The sequence below is a fragment of the Ranitomeya imitator genome, chromosome 4 (genome assembly GCF_032444005.1).
Source record: "Ranitomeya imitator isolate aRanImi1 chromosome 4, aRanImi1.pri, whole genome shotgun sequence".
In the NCBI taxonomy this organism is placed as follows: domain Eukaryota; kingdom Metazoa; phylum Chordata; class Amphibia; order Anura; family Dendrobatidae; genus Ranitomeya; species Ranitomeya imitator.
Window position 1 is genome coordinate 519,812,842 of NC_091285.1, and position 21,694 is coordinate 519,834,535.

Here is a 21,694-nt window from a genome sequence, read left to right on the forward strand (position 1 = left end):
AACCACAATTTAATGAGAGCCTGAAGATAGAAGTTCAGGAAAGGCAACCTGGAGAACACCTTGGAGTGGAACACACCATCTCTCTACACCCCATACCCAATTTGTAGGTCTAATGCAGCGTAGTTTCCAACAACTACTAAACGAGAGCATGATGATCGAAACATTGGCGAGGAAACCTGGGGAACACCTTGGAGTGGAACACACCATCTCTCTACAGTGGAACACACCATCTCTCTACACCCCATACCCAATTTGTAGGCCTAATGCAGCGTAGTTTCCAACAACTACTAAACGAGAGCCGGAAGATCGAAGCTCAGGAAAGGCAACCTGGAGAACACCTTGGAGTGGAACACACCATCTCTCTACACCCCATACCCAATTTGTAGGCCCAATGCAGCGTAGTTTCCAACAACTACTAAACGAGAGCCGGAAGATCGAAGCAATGGAGAGGAAACCTGGGGAACACCTTGGAGTGTAACACACCATCTCTCTACACCCCATACCCAATTTGTAGGCCTAATGCAGCGTAGTTTCCAACAACTACTAAACGAGAGCCGGAAGATCGAAGCAATGGAGAGGAAACCTGGGGAACACCTTGGAGTGTAACACACCATCTCTCTACACCCCATACCCAATTTGTAGGCCTAATGCAGCGTAGTTTCCAACAACTACTAAACGAGAGCCGGAAGATCGAAGCAATGGAGAGGAAACCTGGGGAACACCTTGGAGTGGAACACACCATCTCTCTACACCCCATACCCAATTTGTAGGCCTAATGCAGCGTAGTTTCCAACAACTACTAAACGAGAGCCGGAAGATCGAAACAATGGAGAGGAAACCTGGGGAACACCTTGGAGTGTAACACACCATCTCTCTACACCCCATACCCAATTTGTAGGCCTAATGCAGCGTAGTTTCCAACAACTACTAAACGAGAGCCGGAAGATCGAAGCAATGGAGAGGAAACCTGGGGAACACCTTGGAGTGGAACACACCATCTCTCTACACCCCATACCCAATTTGTAGGCCTAATGCAGCGTAGTTTCCAATAACTACTAAACGAGAGCATGATGATCGAAGCATTGGCGAGGAAACCTGGGGAACACCTTGGAGTGGAACACACCATCTCTCTACAGTGGAACACACCATCTCTCTACACCCCATACCCAATTTGTAGGCCTAATGCAGCGTAGTTTCCAACAACTACTAAACGAGAGCCGGAAGATCGAAGCTCAGGAAAGGCAACCTGGGGAACACCTTGGAGTGGAACACACCATCTCTCTACACCCCATACCCAATTTGTAGGCCCAATGCAGCGTAGTTTCCAACAACTACTAAACGAGAGCCGGAAGATCGAAGCTCAGGAAAGGCAACCTGGGGAACACCTTGGAGGGTGATTATATTCTTATTAGGTATATACTCACCCTCGGACGCGCCCTGCTTCTTTATTTGTAATGAATGTTTATTTGCAATGTGGTTTTGACTTACTCTATTTTTTTGGTAAATAATGATTTTATTATTTTCATTGTTTTGCATCTTCTTGGCAATAATATAAAGAAGACGCGACAGGACAACACTCGGTGGATGCCATATCTGTGTTTAAAATTGAAAAAACCTTTCAGTTAACTACTTGCAGGAGAAAGTTATTGTAGCTGGTGGCCATTTTTAGTACTGTACCAGATTTTTGTTGTATGTGTTTGTTTTTAATGTTAAAATGTCTGCATTTGATATCTCTCCAGTATTTTCTTTTTTATAAGCAAAATACTTATTTTTATATTTTCTGATGTTGGTTCCAGGGGTACACGGGCAGCAGTGGTGTGGTCAGTGGAGGCCTAGTGGAAGGAGTGACCGCAGACAGGCATCGAAGGCCTAAAATAATAACACATGGCTGTAGGCAATTTTAAATTGGTTCCAGGGGTACACGGGCAGCAGTGGTGTGGTCAGTGGAGGCCTAGTGGAAGGAGTGACCGCAGACAGGCATCGAAGGCCTAAAATAATAACACATGGCTGTAGGCAATTTTAAATTGGTTCCAGGGGTACACGGGCAGCAGTGGTGTGGTCAGTGGAGGCCTAGTGGAAGGAGTGACCGCAGACAGGCATCGAAGGCCTAAAATAATAACACATGGCTGTAGGCAATTTTAAATTGGTTCCAGGGGTACACGGGCAGCAGTGGTGTGGTCAGTGGAGGCCTAGTGGAAGGAGTGACCGCAGACAGGCATCGAAGGCCTAAAATAATAACACATGGCTGTAGGCAATTTTAAATTGGTTCCAGGGGTACACGGGCAGCAGTGGTGTGGTCAGTGGAGGCCTAGTGGAAGGAGTCACCGCAGACAGGCATCGAAGGCCTAAAATAATAACACATGGCTGTAGGCAATTTTAAATTGGTTCCAGGGGTACACGGGCAGCAGTGGTGTGGTCAGTGGAGGCCTAGTGGAAGGAGTGATCGCAGACAGGCATCGAAGGCCTAAAATAATAACACATGGCTGTAGGCAATTTTAAATTGGTTCCAGGGGTACACGGGCAGCAGTGGTGTGGTCAGTGGAGGCCTAGTGGAAGGAGTGACCGCAGACAGGCATCGAAGGCCTAAAATAATAACACATGGCTGTAGGCAATTTTAAATTGGTTCCAGGGGTACACGGGCAGCAGTGGTGTGGTCAGTGGAGGCCTAGTGGAAGGAGTCACCGCAGACAGGCATCGAAGGCCTAAAATAATAACACATGGCTGTAGGCAATTTTAAATTGGTTACAGGGGTACACGGGCAGCAGTGGTGTGGTCAGTGGAGGCCTAGTGGAAGGAGTGACCGCAGACAGGCATCGAAGGCCTAAAATAATAACACATGGCTGTAGGCAATTTTAAATTGGTTCCAGGGGTACACGGGCAGCAGTGGTGTGGTCAGTGGAGGCCTAGTGGAAGGAGTGACCGCAGACAGGCATCGAAGGCCTAAAATAATAACACATGGCTGTAGGCAATTTTAAATTGGTTCCAGGGGTACACGGGCAGCAGTGGTGTGGTCAGTGGAGGCCTAGTGGAAGGAGTGACCGCAGACAGGCATCGAAGGCTTAAAATAATAACACATGGCTGTAGGCAATTTTAAATTGGTTCCAGGGGTACACGGGCAGCAGTGGTGTGGTCAGTGGAGGCCTAGTGGAAGGAGTCACCGCAGACAGGCATCGAAGGCCTAAAATAATAACACATGGCTGTAGGCAATTTTAAATTGGTTACAGGGGTACAAGGGCAGCAGTGGTGTGGTCAGTGGAGGCCTAGTGGAAGGAGTCACCGCAGACAGGCATCGAAGGCCTAAAATAATAATACATGGCTGTAGGCAATTTTAAATTGGTTACTGGGGTACACGGGCAGCAGTGGTGTGGTCAGTGGAGGCCTAGTGGAAGGAGTGACCACAGACAGGCATCGAAGGCCTAAAATAATAACACATGGCTGTAGGCAATTTTAAATTGGTTCCAGGGGTACACGGGCAGCAGTGGTGTGGTCAGTGGAGGCCTAGTGGAAGGAGTGACCGCAGACAGGCATCGAAGGCCTAAAATAATAACACATGGCTGTAGGCAATTTTAAATTGGTTCCAGGGGTACACGGGCAGCAGTGGTGTGGTCAGTGGAGGCCTAGTGGAAGGAGTGACCGCAGACAGGCATCGAAGGCTTAAAATAATAACACATGGCTGTAGGCAATTTTAAATTGGTTCCAGGGGTACACGGGCAGCAGTGGTGTGGTCAGTGGAGGCCTAGTGGAAGGAGTCACCGCAGACAGGCATCGAAGGCCTAAAATAATAACACATGGCTGTAGGCAATTTTAAATTGGTTACAGGGGTACAAGGGCAGCAGTGGTGTGGTCAGTGGAGGCCTAGTGGAAGGAGTCACCGCAGACAGGCATCGAAGGCCTAAAATAATAATACATGGCTGTAGGCAATTTTAAATTGGTTACTGGGGTACACGGGCAGCAGTGGTGTGGTCAGTGGAGGCCTAGTGGAAGGAGTGACTACAGACAGGCATCGAAGGCCTAACATAACAAAAATGTCAATACAATGGTATTGTCAGTGGCAGGCATTGAAGGATGTCAGCGCATAGACTAAACATTGGTGGAGCTGTGAGATAATTTTGCAAGTGGTAGAGCACTGTTTGAGCTGGGGTGGGGGGAACTGTCTTGTGGCCGGCGGTACAGGCCCAGGGCCCCTCATATTACAACGGTGTGTCTGACGTTGGGTGCGCACCACCACCGCCAGAGACACTTTATTGTACTAGGAGGGACCCAGTGGCAGTGCCGTCGACCAAAAGCGGGCTCACCCACCTCTTCAGACAAACTGCACTCTCACGGGTGCTGTCGCCAAGTGTCGATACCACGGCCCCGTGTGGGGAGTTTGGCCATTTAGTGAGGTGTAAACATGTCGTATGCTGGACAATCAGGTGCAGAAAATTACGAGATTGGAAAAGGCATTCAGAATAGTCCACAGGCAAGACCTTTTCATAGGAAAGCTAGGTGTCAGCCTGGCAAGGTGGGGCAAAAGATTTCGAAATCCAGTTGTGGTTCATTTTAATGAAGGTTAGATCATCTACATTTTGGGTAGCCAGACGAGTCCTTTTTTCTGTTAGTATTGAACCTGCAGCACTGAATACTCTTTCTGATAGGACACTAGCTGCCGGGCAAGCAAGCTCCTGCAATGCATGGTATGCACTGACTTTACCCAGCTCTCCCTGGCTCCAGAATATCTCTGTATACTGCATTGATTTTCCATGGTATGCACTGACTTTACCCAGCCCTCCCTGGCTCCAGAATATCTCTGTATACTGCATTGATTTTCCATGGTATGCACTGACTTTACCCAGCTCTCCCTGGCTCCAGAATATCTCTGTATACTGCATTGATTTTCCATGGTATGCACTGACTTTACCCAGCTCTCCCTGGCTCCAGAATATCTCTGTATACTGCATTGATTTTCCATGGTATGCACTGACTTTACCCAGCTCTCCCTGGCTCCAGAATATCTCTGTATACTGCATTGATTTTCCATGGTATGCACTGACTTTACCCAGCTCTCCCTGGCTCCAGAATATCTCTGTATACTGCATTGATTTTCCATGGTATGCACTGACTTTACCCAGCTCTGCCTGGCTCCAGAATATCTCTGTATACTGCATTGATTTTCCATGGTATGCACTGACTTTACCCAGCTCTCCCTGGCTTCTGAATGTCTCTGTATATTGCACTGGCTTTTCTATGCTTCCCCTGGATCTGAGTGTCTTGGTGCAGCACATATAATCCTTTTAGTATGCTTTCTCACCTATGAGCTTGTTTCCAAGACCTGTTTTCATGTCTCTCATTGTGTGATCCTGGCATCTCTTTGAGTGGTCAGTCTTACCCCTCCCTCACTTTATGACCTTTGCTTAACTCTCTACATCTGGTCTCCCATACCCAGCCACCCCCTCATTCACACCTGATTGCCCTTAACTGGGGATATATTCACATGCAGGAGTCTGCTATAGACTCAGTCTGCTGCAAATCATCTTTTAACTTCCATCTTTTAAATTACATCTTTTTAATTATGATTCTGAATTAGACTGAATTGGACTGGAATTGACTGGAAGGTAACAGAACACCAACCACTACAATGTTTTGGTTTCTTTTCTCTTTCACCCCCATACTACTTTCCTTCTTACAATCTCCTGCAATCCCTCCTCCTAGTAAGGAACTAGTCATTTCTTCCTCCATACTCCCCAGCCATCTCACCTTCCCCTCAGAACTGTTCCTCCACATACAATCCTTTTTATCCAGACACACACGGCCACATCATGTCCTATCCTGCTCCCACCTTCTAATGATCTGTCTGTTACTCCTCATTGCTGGTGACATATCCCCAAATCCCGGCCCTCCCCAATTCATCCCCACACTCGTTTCTATCCCCCTGCCACGATCCTCCGCACGTTTTCCCAACCACGACAACCTCATACCCATTCATCCAGCCCCCACTCCCCCGCTCCCCCTACTTGGAGCACTATGGAACGCACGCTCCATCTGCAACAAACTGCCATTTATCCATGACCTCTTCATCACCAACAAACTCTCCTTCCTCGGCCTCACTGAAACCTGGCTCACCCCCTCTGACTCGGCCTCTCCAGCTGCGCTCTCCTATGGCGGATTCCACCTCTCTCACACCCCTCGCCCCAGCAACAAACGCGGTGGAGGAGTTGGCTTGCTCCTGTCCGACACCTGCTCCTTTACTCCAATCCCGCTACCACCCTCCGCTACTCTTCCCTCGTTTGAGGTGCACTCTGTCCGCATCTATTCCCCCTCCAACCTCCAGCTGGCTGTCATCTACCGCCCCCCAGAACTAGCCATCTCCACCTTTCTCGACCACTTCACCACCTGGCTACTTCATTTCCTCTCTGTTGACATCCCCACTATCATCATGGGTGATTTCAATGTCCCCATTGACACTTTCACCTCAGCTACCTCTAAACTTTTATCACTGACTGCCTCCTTTGGCCTCACTCAATGGTCCTCTGAGGCCACTCACAAAGATGGCCACACGCTGGACCTCATCTTCACCCGCCTCTGCTCCCTTACTAACCTCACTAACACACCCCTCCCCCTGTCTGACCACAACCTACTGACATTCTCGTCCCTCTCCTCTCCTAGTGTGCAACCCCCACTCCACAAACTCACTCACCCTCGCAGAAATCTCAAACATCTCAACTTACAATCACTCTCTGAGTCCCTTCTCCCTCTCACAGACATAGCCTCCCTTCATGACACAGATGCTGCTGCCACTTTTTATAACACCACAATAACAACAACACTCGATTCGGCCACCCCACTCATGCATAGTAAAACTCGTACAATTAACAGGCAGCCCTGGCTGACCAGCCTGACCAAAGAATTGAGACGGGCTTCCAGGATTGCTGAGCGGAGATGGAAGCGATCCCACTCTGCCGACCACTTCACTGCATACAAGCAGTCCCTCGCCAGCTTCAAGTCTGCGCTCACTGCCGCAAAACAAACTTACTTCTCATCCCTCATATCCTCCCTGTCCCACAACCCTAAACAGCTTTTCAACACTTTCAATTCTCTACTCCGTCCCCCCGCACCTCCTCCCTCCCCCCTCATTTCTGCTGATGACTTCGCCTCTTTCTTTAAACAGAAGATCGATACGATCAGAGAAAGCTTTGGCCCACAGCGCCCACTGCCCCTCTTAGCTGCTCAACCCTGCTCCTCCAAAACCAGCTTCTCCACCATGACAGAAGATCAGCTCTCCACCCTCCTGTCAAGATCACACCTCACCACCTGCACGCTTGACCCGCTCCCATCCCACCTCATCCCTAACCTTTCCACGGTCTTCATCCCAACCCTAACACACCTCTTCAACCTCTCACTCACAACAGGTGTCTTTCCCTCATCCTTCAAGCATGCCAAGATCACACCCATCCTCAAAAAGCCCTCCCTCGACCCATCCTCTGTGTCTAGCTATCGCCCAATATCTCTTCTCCCTTATGCCTCCAAATTGCTGGAGCAACATGTCCATCTTGAACTGTCCTCCCACTTCTCCTCCTGCTCCCTCTTTGATCGGTTACAATCAGGCTTCCGTTCCCATCACTCAACTGAAACTGCCCTAACTAAAGTCACCAATGACCTACTAACTGCCAGGAGCAAGCGACACTACTCTGTCCTCCTTCTCCTGGACTTGTCTTCTGCCTTTGACACTGTAGACCACTCCCTTTTGCTACAAATCCTCTCATCCCTTGGCATCACAGACTTGGCCCTTTCCTGGATCTCGTCATATCTGACAGACCGAACATTCAGTGTCTCCCTCCCCCACACCACCTCCTCACTTCGCCCCTTGTCAGTCGGTGTTCCTCAAGGCTCTGTTCTAGGACCCCTACTCTTCTCCATCTACACTTTCGGCCTGGGACAGCTCATAGAATCCCACGGTATGCAGTACCATCTCTACGCTGACGACACGCAGATCTACCTCTCCGGACCTGACCTCTCCTCCTTGCTTACCAAAATCCCGCACTGTCTGTCTGCCATTTCAGCCTTCTTTTCTGCTCGCTTTCTACAACTGAACATGGACAAAACAGAATTCATCATCTTTCCCCCATCTCACTCTACCCCTCCACCAGACCTATCCATCAATGTCAATGGCTGCTCACTATCCCCAGTCCCACACGCCCGGTGCCTCGGGTGATCCTCGACTCTGCCCTCTCTTTCAAGCCACATATCCAAGCCCTTGCCTCCTCCTGTCATCTCAAACTCAAAAATATTTCCCGGATCCGTGCTTTCCTTGACCGCAACACTGCAAAAACGCTAGTGCATGCCCTTATCATCTCCCGCCTCGACTACTGCAACCTCCTACTCTCTGGACTCCCCTCTAGCACTCTGGCACCACTCCAATCCATCCTACACTCTGCTGCCCGACTAATCCACCTGTCCCCCCGCTATTCCCCAGCCTCTCCCCTGTGTCAAGCCCTTCACTGGCTTCCTATCGCCCAGAGACTCCAGTTCAAAACCCTCACACTGACATACAAAGCCATCCACAACCTGTCTCCTCCATACATCTGTGACATGGTCTCCCGGTACCTACCTACACGCGACCTCCGATCCTCCCAAGACCTCCTTCTCTACTCCCCTCTCATCTCTTCTTCCCATAACCGCATCCAAGACTTCTCCCGTGCTTCCCCCATACTCTGGAACTCTCTACCCCAACACATCAGACTCTCGCCTAACATAGAAACCTTCAAAAAGAACCTGAAGACCCACCTCTTCCGACAAGCCTACAGCCTGCAGTGATCCTCAACCTACTGAACAGCCGCGCAACCTGCCCTACCCTCTCCTAGTGTATCCTCACCCACCCCCTGCAGACTGTGAGCCCTCGCGGGCAGGGTCCTCCCTCCTTATGTACTCGTGTGCCTTGTTATCTGCTCATGTTTAATGTATTTGTCTATATTTGCCCCGTATTCACATGTAAAGCGCCATGGAATAAATGGCGCTATAAAAATGTATAATAATAATAATAATAATAATAATGCATATTCTGCCAATTCTGGCCAGGTGTCTAATTTTGATGCCCAGTAATCAAATGGGAATGACGGTTGAGGGAGAACATCGATAAGGGATGAAAAATAGTTTGTAACCATACTGGACAAATGTTGTCTCCTGTCACTTTGAATTGATGCTGCAGTACCTGTCCTGTCTGCGGTCATAGCAAAATCACTCCACAACCTGGTCAGAAAACCCCTCTGGCCAACGCCACTTCTGATTTCTGCCCCTCTAACTCCTCTGGTCTGCTGGCCCCTGCAGCTCGTGTGAGAACGATCACGGGAGCTGTGTGCAGGGAATGCCAGAAGCAAACGGTCAACAAGAGTTGATTGTTTGGTTGCTAATATTAGTTCCAAGTTCTCATGTGGCATTATATTTTGCAATTTGCCTTTATAGCGAGGATCAAGGAGGCAGGCCAACCAGTAATCGTCATCATTCATCATTTTAGTTATGCGTGTGTCCCTTTTGAGGATACGTAAGGCATAATCCGTCATGTGGGCCAAAGTTCCAGTTCTCAAATCTGCGGTTGTGCTTGGTTGAGGGGCAGTTTCAGGCAAATCCACGTCACTTGTGTCCCTCAAAAAACCAGAACCCGGCCTTGCCGCGCCACCAATTTCCAGTGGCCCCGGAAAAGCTTCCTCATTAAAAATATAATCATCCCCATCATCCTCCTCGTCCTCCTCCTCCTCTTCGCCCGCTACCTCGTCCTGTACACTGCCCTGGCCAGACAATGGCTGACTGTCATCAAGGCTTTCCTCTTCCTCAGCTGCAGACGCCTGATCCTTTATGTGCGTCAAACTTTGCATCAGCAGACGCATGAGGGGGATGCTCATGCTTATTATGGCGTTGTCTGCACTAACCAGCCGTGTGCATTCCTCAAAACACTGAAGGACTTGACACATGTCTTGAATCTTCGACCACTGCACACCTGACAACTCCATGTCTGCCATCCTACTGCCTGCCCGTGTATGTGTATCCTCCCACAAAAACATAACAGCCCGCCTCTGTTCACACAGTCTCTGAAGCATGTGCAGTGTTGAGTTCCACCTTGTTGCAACGTCTATGATTAGGCGATGCTGGGGAAGGTTCAAAGAACGCTGATAGGTCTGCATACGGCTGGAGTGTACGGGCGAACGGCGGATATGTGAGCAAAGTCCACGCACTTTGAGGAGCAGGTCGGATAACCCCGGATAACTTTTCAGGAAGCACTGCACCACCAGGTTTAAGGTGTGAGCCAGGCAAGGAATGTGTTTCAGTTGGGAAAGGGAGATGGCAGCCATGAAATTCCTTCCGTTATCACTCACTACCTTGCCTGCCTCAAGATCTACAGTGCCCAGCCACGACTGCGTTTCTTTCTGCAAGAACTCGGACAGAACTTCCGCGGTGTGTCTGTTGTCGCCCAAACACTTCATAGCCAATACAGCCTGCTGACGTTTGCCAGTAGCTGCCCCATAATGGGAGACCTGGTGTGCAACAGTGGCAGCTGCGGATGGAGTGGTTGTGCGACTGCGGTCTGTGGACGAGCTCTCGCTTCTGCAGGAGGACGAAGAGGAGGAGGAGGGGGTGCGAACGGCTACAGCCAATTGTTTCCTAGACCGTGGGCTAGGCAGAACTGTCCCAAACTTGCTGTCCCCTGTGGACCCTGCATCCACCACATTTACCCAGTGTGCCGTGATGGACACGTAACGTCCCTGGCCATGCCTACTGGTCCATGCATCTGTTGTCAGGTGCACCTTTGTGCTCACAGATTGCCTGAGTGCATGGACGATGCGCTCTTTAACATGCTGGTGGAGGGCTGGGATGGCTTTTCTGGAAAAAAAAGTGTCGACTGGGTAGCTCGTAGCGTGGTACAGCGTAGTCCATCAGGGCTTTGAAAGCTTCGCTTTCAACTAACCGGTAGGGCATCATCTCTAACGAGATTAGTCTAGCTATGTGTGCGTTCAAACCCTGTGTACGCGGATGCGAGGCTAAGTACTTCCTTTTTCTAACCATAGTCTCATGTAGGGTGAGCTGGACTGGAGAGCTGGAGATCGTGGAACTAGCGGGGGTGCCGGTGGACATGGCAGACTGAGAGACGGTGGGAGATGGTATTGTTGCCGCCGGTGCCCTAGATGCAGTGTTTCCTACTACGAAACTGGTGATTCCCTGACCCTGACTGCTTTGGCCTGGCAAAGAAACCTGCACAGATACTGCAGGTGGTGCGGAAAATGGTGGCCCTACACTGCCGGAAGGGATGTTGCGTTGCTGACTAGCTTCATTGGCCGAGGGTGCTACAACCTTAAGGGACGTTTGGTAGTTAGTCCAGGCTTGCAAATGCATGGTGGTTAAATGTCTATGCATGCAACTTGTATTGAGACTTTTCAGATTCTGTCCTCTGCTTAAGGTAGTTGAACATTTTTGACAGATGACTTTGCGCTGATCAATTGGATGTTGTTTAAAAAAATGCCAGACTGCACTCTTTCTAGCATCGGATACCTTTTCAGGCATTGCAGACTGAGCTTTAACCGGATGGCCACGCTGTCCTCCAACAGGTTTTGGCTTTGCCACGCGTTTTGGGCAAGATACGGGCCCGGCAGATGGAACCTGTTGCGATGTTGATGCCTGCTGCGGGCCCTCCTCCTCCGCTTCAGAACTGCTGCCGCCTGCACCCTGTTCCCCCAATGGCTGCCAATCGGGGTCAAGAACTGGGTCATCTATTACCTCTTCTTGTAGCTCGTGTGCAACTTCGTCTGTGTCACCGTGTCGGTCGGTGGTATAGCGTTCGTGATGGGGCAACATAGTCTCATCAGGGTCTGATTCTTGATCAGCACCCTGCGAGGGCAATGTTGTGGTCTGAGTCAAAGGACCAGCATAGTAGTCTGGCTGTGGCTGTGCATCAGTGCACTCCATGTCAGATTCAACTTGTAATGGGCATGGACTGTTAACTGCTTCACATTCTAAGCCAGGGACAGTATGTGTAAAGAGCTCCATGGAGTAACCCGTTGTGTCGCCTGCTGCATTCTTCTCTGTTGTTGTTTTTGCTGAAGAGGACAAGGAAGCGACTTGTCCCTGACCGTGAACATCCACTAACGACGCGCTGCTTTGACATTTACCAGTTTCACGAGAGGAGGCAAAAGAGCTAGAGGCTGAGTCAGCAAGATAAGCCAAAACTTGCTCTTGCTGCTCCGGCTTTAAAAGCGGTTTTCCTACTCCCAGAAAAGGGAGCGTTCGAGGCCTTGTGTAGCCAGACGACGAACCTGGCTCCACAGCTCCAGACTTAGGTGCAATATTTTTTTTCCCACGACCAGCTGATGCTCCACCACTACCACTACCCTCATTACCAGCTGACAATGAACGCCCCCGGCCACGACCTCTTCCACCATACTTCCTCATTGTTTTAAAAACGTAAACAAACTAACGGTATTTGTTGCTGTCACACAAATTACACGGTGAGCTATAACTTCAGTATGATTTAGCTACCCCTTTACAGGTGAGTGAGACCACAACGAAAATCAGGCACAATGTTACACACTCTGTTGTTGGTGGCAACAAATGAGAGAGATGCCACACACGCAGGACTGTCACTGAAGCACAAATGTAAATATTAATCTCCCACTGATTTGATTTTTTTTTTTTTTTAAGGGAGACTTTAGGAAAAAAAAATAATAGAATAAAATGATTTTTTCAGGAAGAATTTAGAAACCAAATAAAATAAAATGATTTTTTCTGGGAGAATTTAGAAAACAAATAAAACAAAAAAAGGCTTTCTATGGCCCACTGAGTGAGAGATGACGCACACAGGAGTCAGGAGTGGCACACAAGCCCAGAGGCCAATATTTATCTCCCGCTGATTGATGTAGTGATTTTTTCAGGTAGATTTTGGAACCCAAATCAAGCTAAAATAAATAATAGGCTTTCTATGGCCCACAATTGGAGAGAGAGAGAGAGAGATGGCACACCCAGGAGTCAAGACTGGCACACAAGCAGAAAGGGCAATATTAATCTCCCACTGATTTGTTTTTTGTTTTTTTTTTTCAGGGAGACTTTAGGAAAAAAAAAATAGAATAAAATGATTTTTTCAGGAAGAATTTAGAAACCAAATAAAATAAAATGATTTTTTCAGGGAGAATTTAGAAAACAAATAAAACAAAAAAAGGCTTTCTATGGCCCACTGAGTGAGAGATGACGCACACAGGAGTCAGGAGTGGCACACAAGCCCAGAGGCCAATATTTATCTCCCACTGATTGATGTAGTGATTTTTTCAGGTAGATTTTGGAACCCAAATCAAGCTAAAATAAATAATAGGCTTTCTATGGCCCACAATTGGAGAGAGAGAGAGAGATGGCACACCCAGGAGTCAAGACTGGCATACAAGCAGAAAGGGCAATATTAATCTCCCACTGATTTGTTTTTTTTTTTTTTTTTTTCAGGGAGACTTTAGGAAAATAAAAATAGAATAAAATGATTTTTTCAGGAAGAATTTAGAAACCAAAGAAAATAAAATGATTTTTTCAGGGAGAATTTAGAAAACAAATAAAACAAAAAAAGGCTTTCTATGGCCCACTGAGTGAGAGATGACGCACACAGGAGTCAGGAGTGGCACACAAGCCCAGAGGCCAATATTTACCTCCCACTTTTTTTTTTTTGTTCCAGGGAAAATTTATAAACCCAATAAAAAAAATAATAAATAGGCTTTCTATGGCCCACTATCTGAGAGACAGAGAGAGATGGCACGCTTAGGACTGGCACACAAGCCCAAAGGCCAATATTAATCTCCCTTTTTTTTTTAAGGGAGAATTTATAAAACCAAAAAAAAATAAATAAATAGGCTTTCTATGGCCCACTATTTGTGAGAGAGATGGCACGCTCAGGACTGGCACACAAGCCCAGAGGCCAATATTAATCTCCCACTTTTTTTTTTTTTTTCCAGGGAAAATTTATAAACCCAATAAAAAAAAAAATAAATAAATAGGCTTTCTATGGCCCACTATCTGAGAGAGAGAGATGGCACACTTAGGACTGGCACACAAGCCCAAAGGCCAATATTAATCTCCCACTGATTGATTTATTGATTTTTTCAGGTAGAATTTAGAACCCAAATAAAGCAAAAAAAAAAAAAAATGGGCTTTCTATGGCCCACTGAGTGAGTGATGATGCACACAGGAGTCAGGAGTGGCACACAAGCCCTGAGGCCAATATTTTTCTCCCACTGATTGATGTAGTGATTTTTTCAGGTAGATTTTATAACCCAAATCAAGCAAAAAAATAAATAGGCTTTCTATGGCCCACTGAGTGAGAGATGACACAGACAGGGATGGCACTCTAGCAGAAATGTCAATCTTAATCTCCCACAAAAAAAAAAAAAAAACAGGGAGTGTCCTTCAATTACTATCTCCCTGCAGTAATCTCAGCCAGGTATGGCAGGCAGCAATAAGGAGTGGACTGATGCACAAATTAAATAAAAAGTGTGGACAAACAAAAAAGATAGCTGTGCAGAAAGGAAGGAACAAGAGGATTTGTGCTTTGAAAAAAGCAGTTGGTTTGCACAGCGGCGTACACACAGCAATGCAGCTATCAGGGAGCCTTCTAGGGCAGCCCAATGAGCTACAGCGCTGAGGGGGAAAAAAAAAAAATGTAGCTTCCACTGTCCCTGCACACCGAAGGTGGTGTTGGGCAGTGGAAATCGCTACAGCACAAGCGGTTTGGTGGTTAATGGACCCTGCCTAACGCTATCCCTGCTTCTGACGAAGCGGCAGCAACCTCTCCCTAAGCTCAGATCAGCAGCAGTAACATGGCGGTCGGCGGGAACGCCCCTTTATAGCCCCTGTGACGCCGCAGACAGCAAGCCAATCACTGCAATGCCCTTCTCTAAGATGGTGGGGACCAGGACCTATGTCATCACGCTGCCCACACTCTGCGTTTACCTTCATTGGCTGAGAAATGGCGCTTTTCGCGTCATTGAAACGCGACTTTGGCGCGAAAGTCGCGTACCGCATAGCCGACCCCGCACAGGGGTCGGATCGGGTTTCATGAAACCCGACTTTGCCAAAAGTCGGCGACTTTTGAAAATGAACGACCCGTTTCGCTCAACCCTAGTCCTTATCTTTAACATGGGGGCGCATGGACATGCGCCGGTATGCGTTGTACTACGTTTTACGACGCATGCGTCATATAGACGCACAAGACAGGGCGCAGAGGACGCTACTTGTAGCGTTTTCCCTGCGCCGAAATCCTGATCTGTAGGATCTTATGACAACGCATGCGTCGCAAAACGCTGCGTTGTGTACATGCGTTGTTGGTTGTGTCGCATCGCCGACGCTGCGCCCAACAATGCAAATGTGAACGTAGCCTACTGCCACAGCTAGTCTTACAGAGAAAAGCTCCAACGAGAAGTTGACCAGGGCATCTGCTCACATTCATTCTTTCGTTCCTTTATAAGGAGAGCAATCCATTCATTTTGGTGTAAGGTCAAGGTTCGTTCTATACTCACCAGTTAGCATTGAGTCATTGGAGACATCAAAGAAATCAGATGTGTCCATGGTCTGCATTCCATCATTTTCTTTCTTTATTACAATGACCGCTTGTCTGGCATGACGGGCCTGGCGCAGAATTCCAGTAGCATCATTGTGGCTGACTCCTTTAAGTGATTTCCCGTTAATGGACAATACTTTATCTCCTTTTTGGATTGTACCCTCTTGAGCAGTGAGTCCATCATGGAAAACTCGGTGAACCTGCAACAGGTAAAATGTTCTCTTTCATGAAAGACTCGAAAATTTTGGAGGTCAAATATAAGACATGTTAAAGTAAACTACATGGCCATGGGCAAAAATATACAGTTAATCTTTCTAATTAGGCAATAAGGCTGACGGAACTGGGAACCACGAGCTGAGCCTCAATAGAAGCAGAAGAAATGTTTATTGTCACCTTCATGTATTGGGATCTGATGACAGGCCCAAGACCGATATACATAAAACCATCAGTTAGATGATCCAATCATGACCTGTTTTAATAATCTCTAGCAGTTGCATTGAAGCAGAAGTAGGCTGCGTTACAACAAGTCTATTGCCTTCAGCTGATGGATTTATAAGGCCAGGACTAAAAATGTAATGTCATTATTATCAATGAAGCGCACAGCTCCATTCAATCTGTAGTAGTCACTGACAAGAACTACACAACCGCTCAAGTTCATGAGAATAGAAGCTGATCTTCAGTACCTGGCAGTGGCTGCTACACATTGAATATTAAAAAAATAATGTCTGGAAAAACACTTTTGAACATTTACATAATTACATACTGTGATTTCCTTATTTTCTAGGTCATTTCCTCCAGCAAGACTGAAGCCTAGACCAGTGCCTTCCTCCTTGTGGAGAACCACCACATGAATGTCATCAAATTGCTATAAATGGGAGAAAAAAACAAACATAAGTTTACACATTTAATTATTGGGGCAGATACCATGCCAGAACACAAATGTAGACTGAAATTCTCTTAAAAACATCCCTAAGATATTGAATTTTATTAGGAAACACTTAAAACCAATATATTCCCCATTATATATATAACAAGTTAAGAAATTAAAAAGGGTGAAACAACAAAATGTTGTACATTAGTATGCAAAGTAGGTATAATGTTAGAGACGATTAGGTATTGTGGAGACACGGGTTGGCTAGCCGAAACTGCATGGACCAGGGATCATCCCGCCGAATGCTCTCTCTCCTTTTAACATGGGCATAACGCTACTAAGACAACACAGTGTGAGTGTAAAACAGTGTGGCAATGCTTTATTGAACCACAAAACAGGCAGATATCATGTAGAACAGTCCCAGCAAAATACCCCAAGAGAGTGGACATTACAGAGTTTCACCCTTCTGCTGACTCGCTGAGATAATGGCAGCTGTTACTTCAGAGTTCCAAGGGTCGACTACCCCACCTGTGGCACACAGAGAAAGGAGGTATCGACAAGCTTAGGAAGATGACAGTCCATTCAAGTACAAGGCCAGTTGACCCAAGGGTCACAACCTGGCTTCTCCAAACATCTCCATGGAGCCAGGTGACCAGTGGGTCTCCATCCTGGCTTTCTCCAAACATATCCATGGTTCAGCGATGGTCAATGGAGCAGATCTGTGTTCTTCCAACCGGGGCCGAGATCCCTTAGGTTGTTTCCTAGAGAATGATAGATCCGTGTCCCGTGGGATGGATCCATGATGTATTCACTCCAGTCCTCTAGAGTCACTGGAGTCCTCTAGAATCATGTTTGGATGTCTTGGCAGAATCTCTGCCTGTCTCTGTCTCTCTCTCTGTCTCTATCTATAGAGGCATGTAACCTCTTTTTATACTTAACAAGTGTCCTTCATTCAGTATTGAAGTAAAGGGTAATAATGGAGATTAGATCAAGTAGCATTACTTGATTATTTAATCTATTTGCATACTTTTTTCTCCTCTGTTTTTGAAGTTACCAAACTATCTGGCATACACAATGCACAATTAGCATATCAGTAAACATCACTAGTCATCAAGGATAAGAGCACAATATGTTATACGAAATTTCAATATTACAGGCTTACACAAGCAAAAGCCTGTTTTCTTGACCAACACATAAATTCAAAAGTTAACATACAGATAACAGTCTATTCATCAGCCAGGGAGCTTTCTAGGTAATTTCCCACGATCTATGAACAGCCAGCAGAGGGCGCCTCACCGCAAATGAAGCTAAATATAGATCATTGATCTACTTTTAGCCTCATTCCCTGGGGTTTTGCAGCGAGGAGCAGCGTGCATTAGCACAGCTCCTTGCTGCAAAATGTTTTAACCCCTTCAGAAGGATTTACATCGTTGGACGTTACAGATCTGCGGAGGGTAAGTATATTGTTGGTTTATTATGTTTTTTTACTCACAGAACGAGGGTCTTCAGTGACTGGATTGGGCGTTGAATAAAATACTGCAACAACCATTGTTTTTATTTCATTAAAATAATTTTAAAAAATGTGTTTGTGTTTTATTTAACCCTTTACTAGTATTGGATTAATAATGGATAGGTGTCATAATTGACGCCTCTCCATTATTAATTAGGCTTAATGTCACCTTACAATAGCAAGGTGGCATTAACCCTTCATTACCCCATATCCCACCGCTACACGGGAATGGGAAGAGAGTGGCCAAGTGCCAGAATAGGCGCATCTTCCAGATGTGCCTTTTCTGGGGTGGCTGGGGGCAGATATTTTTAGCCAGGGGGGGGCCAATAACCGTGGACCCTCTCCAGGCTATTAATATCTGCCCTCAGTCACTGGCTTTACTACTCTGGCGGAGAAAATTGCGCGGGAGCCCACGCCAATTTTTTCCGCCATTTAACCCTTTATTTTAAGAGCTAGAACGGCCAAATTTTGCAGATACACACTACTGACATTAGTAGTGTGGAATCTGCAAAAAAAATGGAGAGAAGACATGGTTTACTGTATGTAAACCATGTCTCAAATCATGTCGGGTTTTAGGAAGGAGAAGGAAAAAGCCGGTAATTGAATTACCGGCTTTCAAGCTGTCTAGCGCTGGAATAAATATTAATATATATACATATATGTGTCTCACTGACATATATATATATATATATACCTATTCTATGTGTACACATTTATTCTACCTATTCTACTGTAAGCTGTCAGTGTGATTTTACTGTACACCGCACTGAATTACCGGCTTTTCTCTCTAATATATGTGTCTACTGACACATATATATATATATATATATATATATATATATATAGACAGTATATATATATTTTCTTTTCTTTTTGGGACACATGGATCACTTCTATAGCGGTATGTTGGTTTTGCTAGCCTGCGAGAAAACCACGCAGTACGGATGCCATACGGATTACATACGGAGGATGCCATGCGCAAAAAACGCTGACACACCCTGCCTACGGAGGAGCTACGGACCACTTTTTTCGGGACTTTTCAGCGTATTACGGCCGTAATATACGGACCGTATTGTTTTACGCTGTGTGTGACGCCGGCCTAACTGCTATGATCGATATTGATGGCAGCACATAGGGGGATAAACTGCTGGAAGAGGTGCCCGTACTGCTCCTGACAGTGAAACTGGGTGTCAGCTGTCAGATTCGCTGAGTACCTGACGGCGATTACGCAAACACAGAGCATGTTCACACAAAATCGTCAGAGTGTATCCATATGCCCAAGGTAGGGAAGTCCTTTCCAATCAACCTGGATGGATGGATACGTCTAAGGTCGAGAGGAGTTAAAGAGGACCGTTCACCAGTTTGAGTAGCTTAAATTGGCCACATCGTGGAACAGTGGCTGCAGAGCTGAGTGAAACTTTTTTTTCTGTCAATCTCCGATAGTGCCCAGTTGGGCTTATCATAAACTATAACCTAAATCTTATAAGCTAATATCTCTACTAGAACTGAGTGGAGAGATAGAAAAAAAAAACAAAACTACATTTTACTCAGCAACCACTATTCCATGATGTTAAAATAGTGTGATTATCACATAAGTGACCATATTTATCTGCCGGCAGTAATTATTTCTTGCTGCTTTCAGACTTGTGGATACTTATAATTTACATTGTATTACATATTGTGCATTTTTTGCAGTTCAATGTCACTTATTGCAGATTCCTTTAGGTTTTTTTTTCCGTAAAGACACCATACCACAATAGGGAAATGAGAGAACGACTTAACCAAAGTTACCTTCAGTGTTTTCTCATCCAGTCCTTTAACTTCCTCCATTAGCTGTGTTAGCTCTTCCAGGGGAAGTAGAGAGATGACAGATTGTCCTGCACTCCCAGCTGGCAGAGAAAGGGTCTGCCCACAGATGGTTTCTTCTTTTTCCTTTCCAGGCTGCCCCACTCCATACCCCTTCAGTTCAGAAAGGCTTTGAAAAGAGATAATATCATTAGCTGCATTGATGAGTGGGAAAGTTACTGATGATGGCAGAAGCTGGTGACAAAAAAAATAAATAAATGCAGTTTCCCCAGAATCACCCAACTGGATAGGTGTTAAGTGTCTGATTGCTGGATGTCCAAATGCTGGGACCTCCACCTATCGCAAGAACAAGGATACGTATTGTGTTGCCTCTTTGAATAGAGTAGCTGCCAACCATATGGATCGCCACTACATTTGAAGGGAACCTTTCACCAGAAAAAAAGCTATTAACCCTTCAGATATGGGGTAAATCTGCAGGTTACTAGCGTTACTAACCTGCCCGGTGCTTGCACTTACGCAAACACAGAAGGGTGAAAATTAACTATATTCTTACCGGCAGTGTTTGGGTTTCATTCACAGAGCGGCGTCGGTTCAGTCACTATGTTGAGTATACAGAGTGGCATCTGTGACGCACCCCGTCCCTGATTGACACTGAATCTATACTGCGGCCGGCTGTCAGTCAGGGCTGTCGGAACGATTACAGCCACCACGCTCTATGCTCAGGGCGCTGACTAAACCCGTGCCAGAGCCGCACCAGTGACTCAAACCCAAACACTACTGGGTGGAATAAAGTTAATTTTCTCCACACAGGTTTGAGCTAAGCATGGACACTGAGCAGGCTAGTAATGCTATTAGGCTACTTTCACACTAGCGTCGTATGACGCACGTCACAATGCGTCATTTTGCAGAAAAAACGCATCCTGCAAAGTTGTTTGCAGGATGCGTTTTTTCTCCATAGGCTTGTATTAGCAACGCATTGCGACGCATTGCCACACGTCGCAACCGTCGTGTGACGGTTGCGTCGTGTTGTGGCGGACCGTCGGCACCAAAAAACATTGCTTGTAACGTTTTTTGGTGCGTTGTGTCCGCCATTTCTGACCGCACATGCGTGGCCGGAACTCCGCCCCCTCCTCCCTGCAACTCACAATGGGGTAGCGGATGCGTTGTAATAATCCACTGCCCCCATTGTGCTGCGTAGACACAGGATGCGTCGGTACGTCGGCCCGACGCACTGCGACGGGCCGACCCTAGTGTGAAAGTAGCCTTAACCTGCAGATTAATCCCTTATCTGCAGGTTAATAGCGGTTTTCTGGTGTCAGGTTCCCATTAAGCTCTAGGGCACTTACAGAGATAGTAGAGCTCTGTACCTATCTCTGCCAGTCTCATAGACTTTGCATTGAGCAGAAGAGCACATGTTGTCCCATGACTCCATTCAAATGGGGAGCACAGTACCTGTGTAATTGTGGTTGGTGGAGGTCCCAGCAATCATTCACTATCAACTATCCTGGGATTTTAAGAAAACCCAAATTAAGAGCTGTTACTCTTCCTATTGTATCCTTAATCATCTCAATAACCAGGAGTACTATAAACTGGTTGTCCGGGATTATCTGATCATAGCTCAGGAAACTAGTCTTCTTCTCGATCATAATTTAGTGTTGATCCCAGAGAGCATATCAATGTGTGAGTACACTGGTTTTATCTACAAGGTGCTATGTGCTACCACCTGCCACTGTGTACCTAGAGATCATCAGTAAAGTATAATTATACTAAAAAATTGAAGCATATCCAGCAGAATTATTTTAGCCATGCATCGGTATAATTGGAAAACCCATTTAAGACTGGACAAATTCTAGGTGCTTCAACCTTAGACACACATTTTTTTAAACATTGAAATACCCTGATGATTTTTTTAGATCCATTTGGCTTTATCACACTACATTATACTAACACATTA

The 21,694-nt window shown here is 46.4% G+C and overlaps 1 protein-coding gene across 1 annotated transcript in view; it reads right to left on the reverse strand.

Moving 5' to 3' along the window:
* Nucleotides 1-21,694, reverse strand: part of IL16 (interleukin 16) — a 194,894-nt gene that overhangs the window by 13,391 nt on the left and 159,809 nt on the right. Inside the window, exons 16-18 of the mRNA XM_069766113.1 lie at nucleotides 19,726-19,909; nucleotides 16,317-16,418; nucleotides 15,513-15,753 (exon numbers count right to left, since the gene is read on the reverse strand). Of these exons, the coding sequence (XP_069622214.1) occupies nucleotides 15,513-15,753; nucleotides 16,317-16,418; nucleotides 19,726-19,909 (527 nt within the window). The remainder of the gene's footprint in view (nucleotides 1-15,512; nucleotides 15,754-16,316; nucleotides 16,419-19,725; nucleotides 19,910-21,694) is intronic.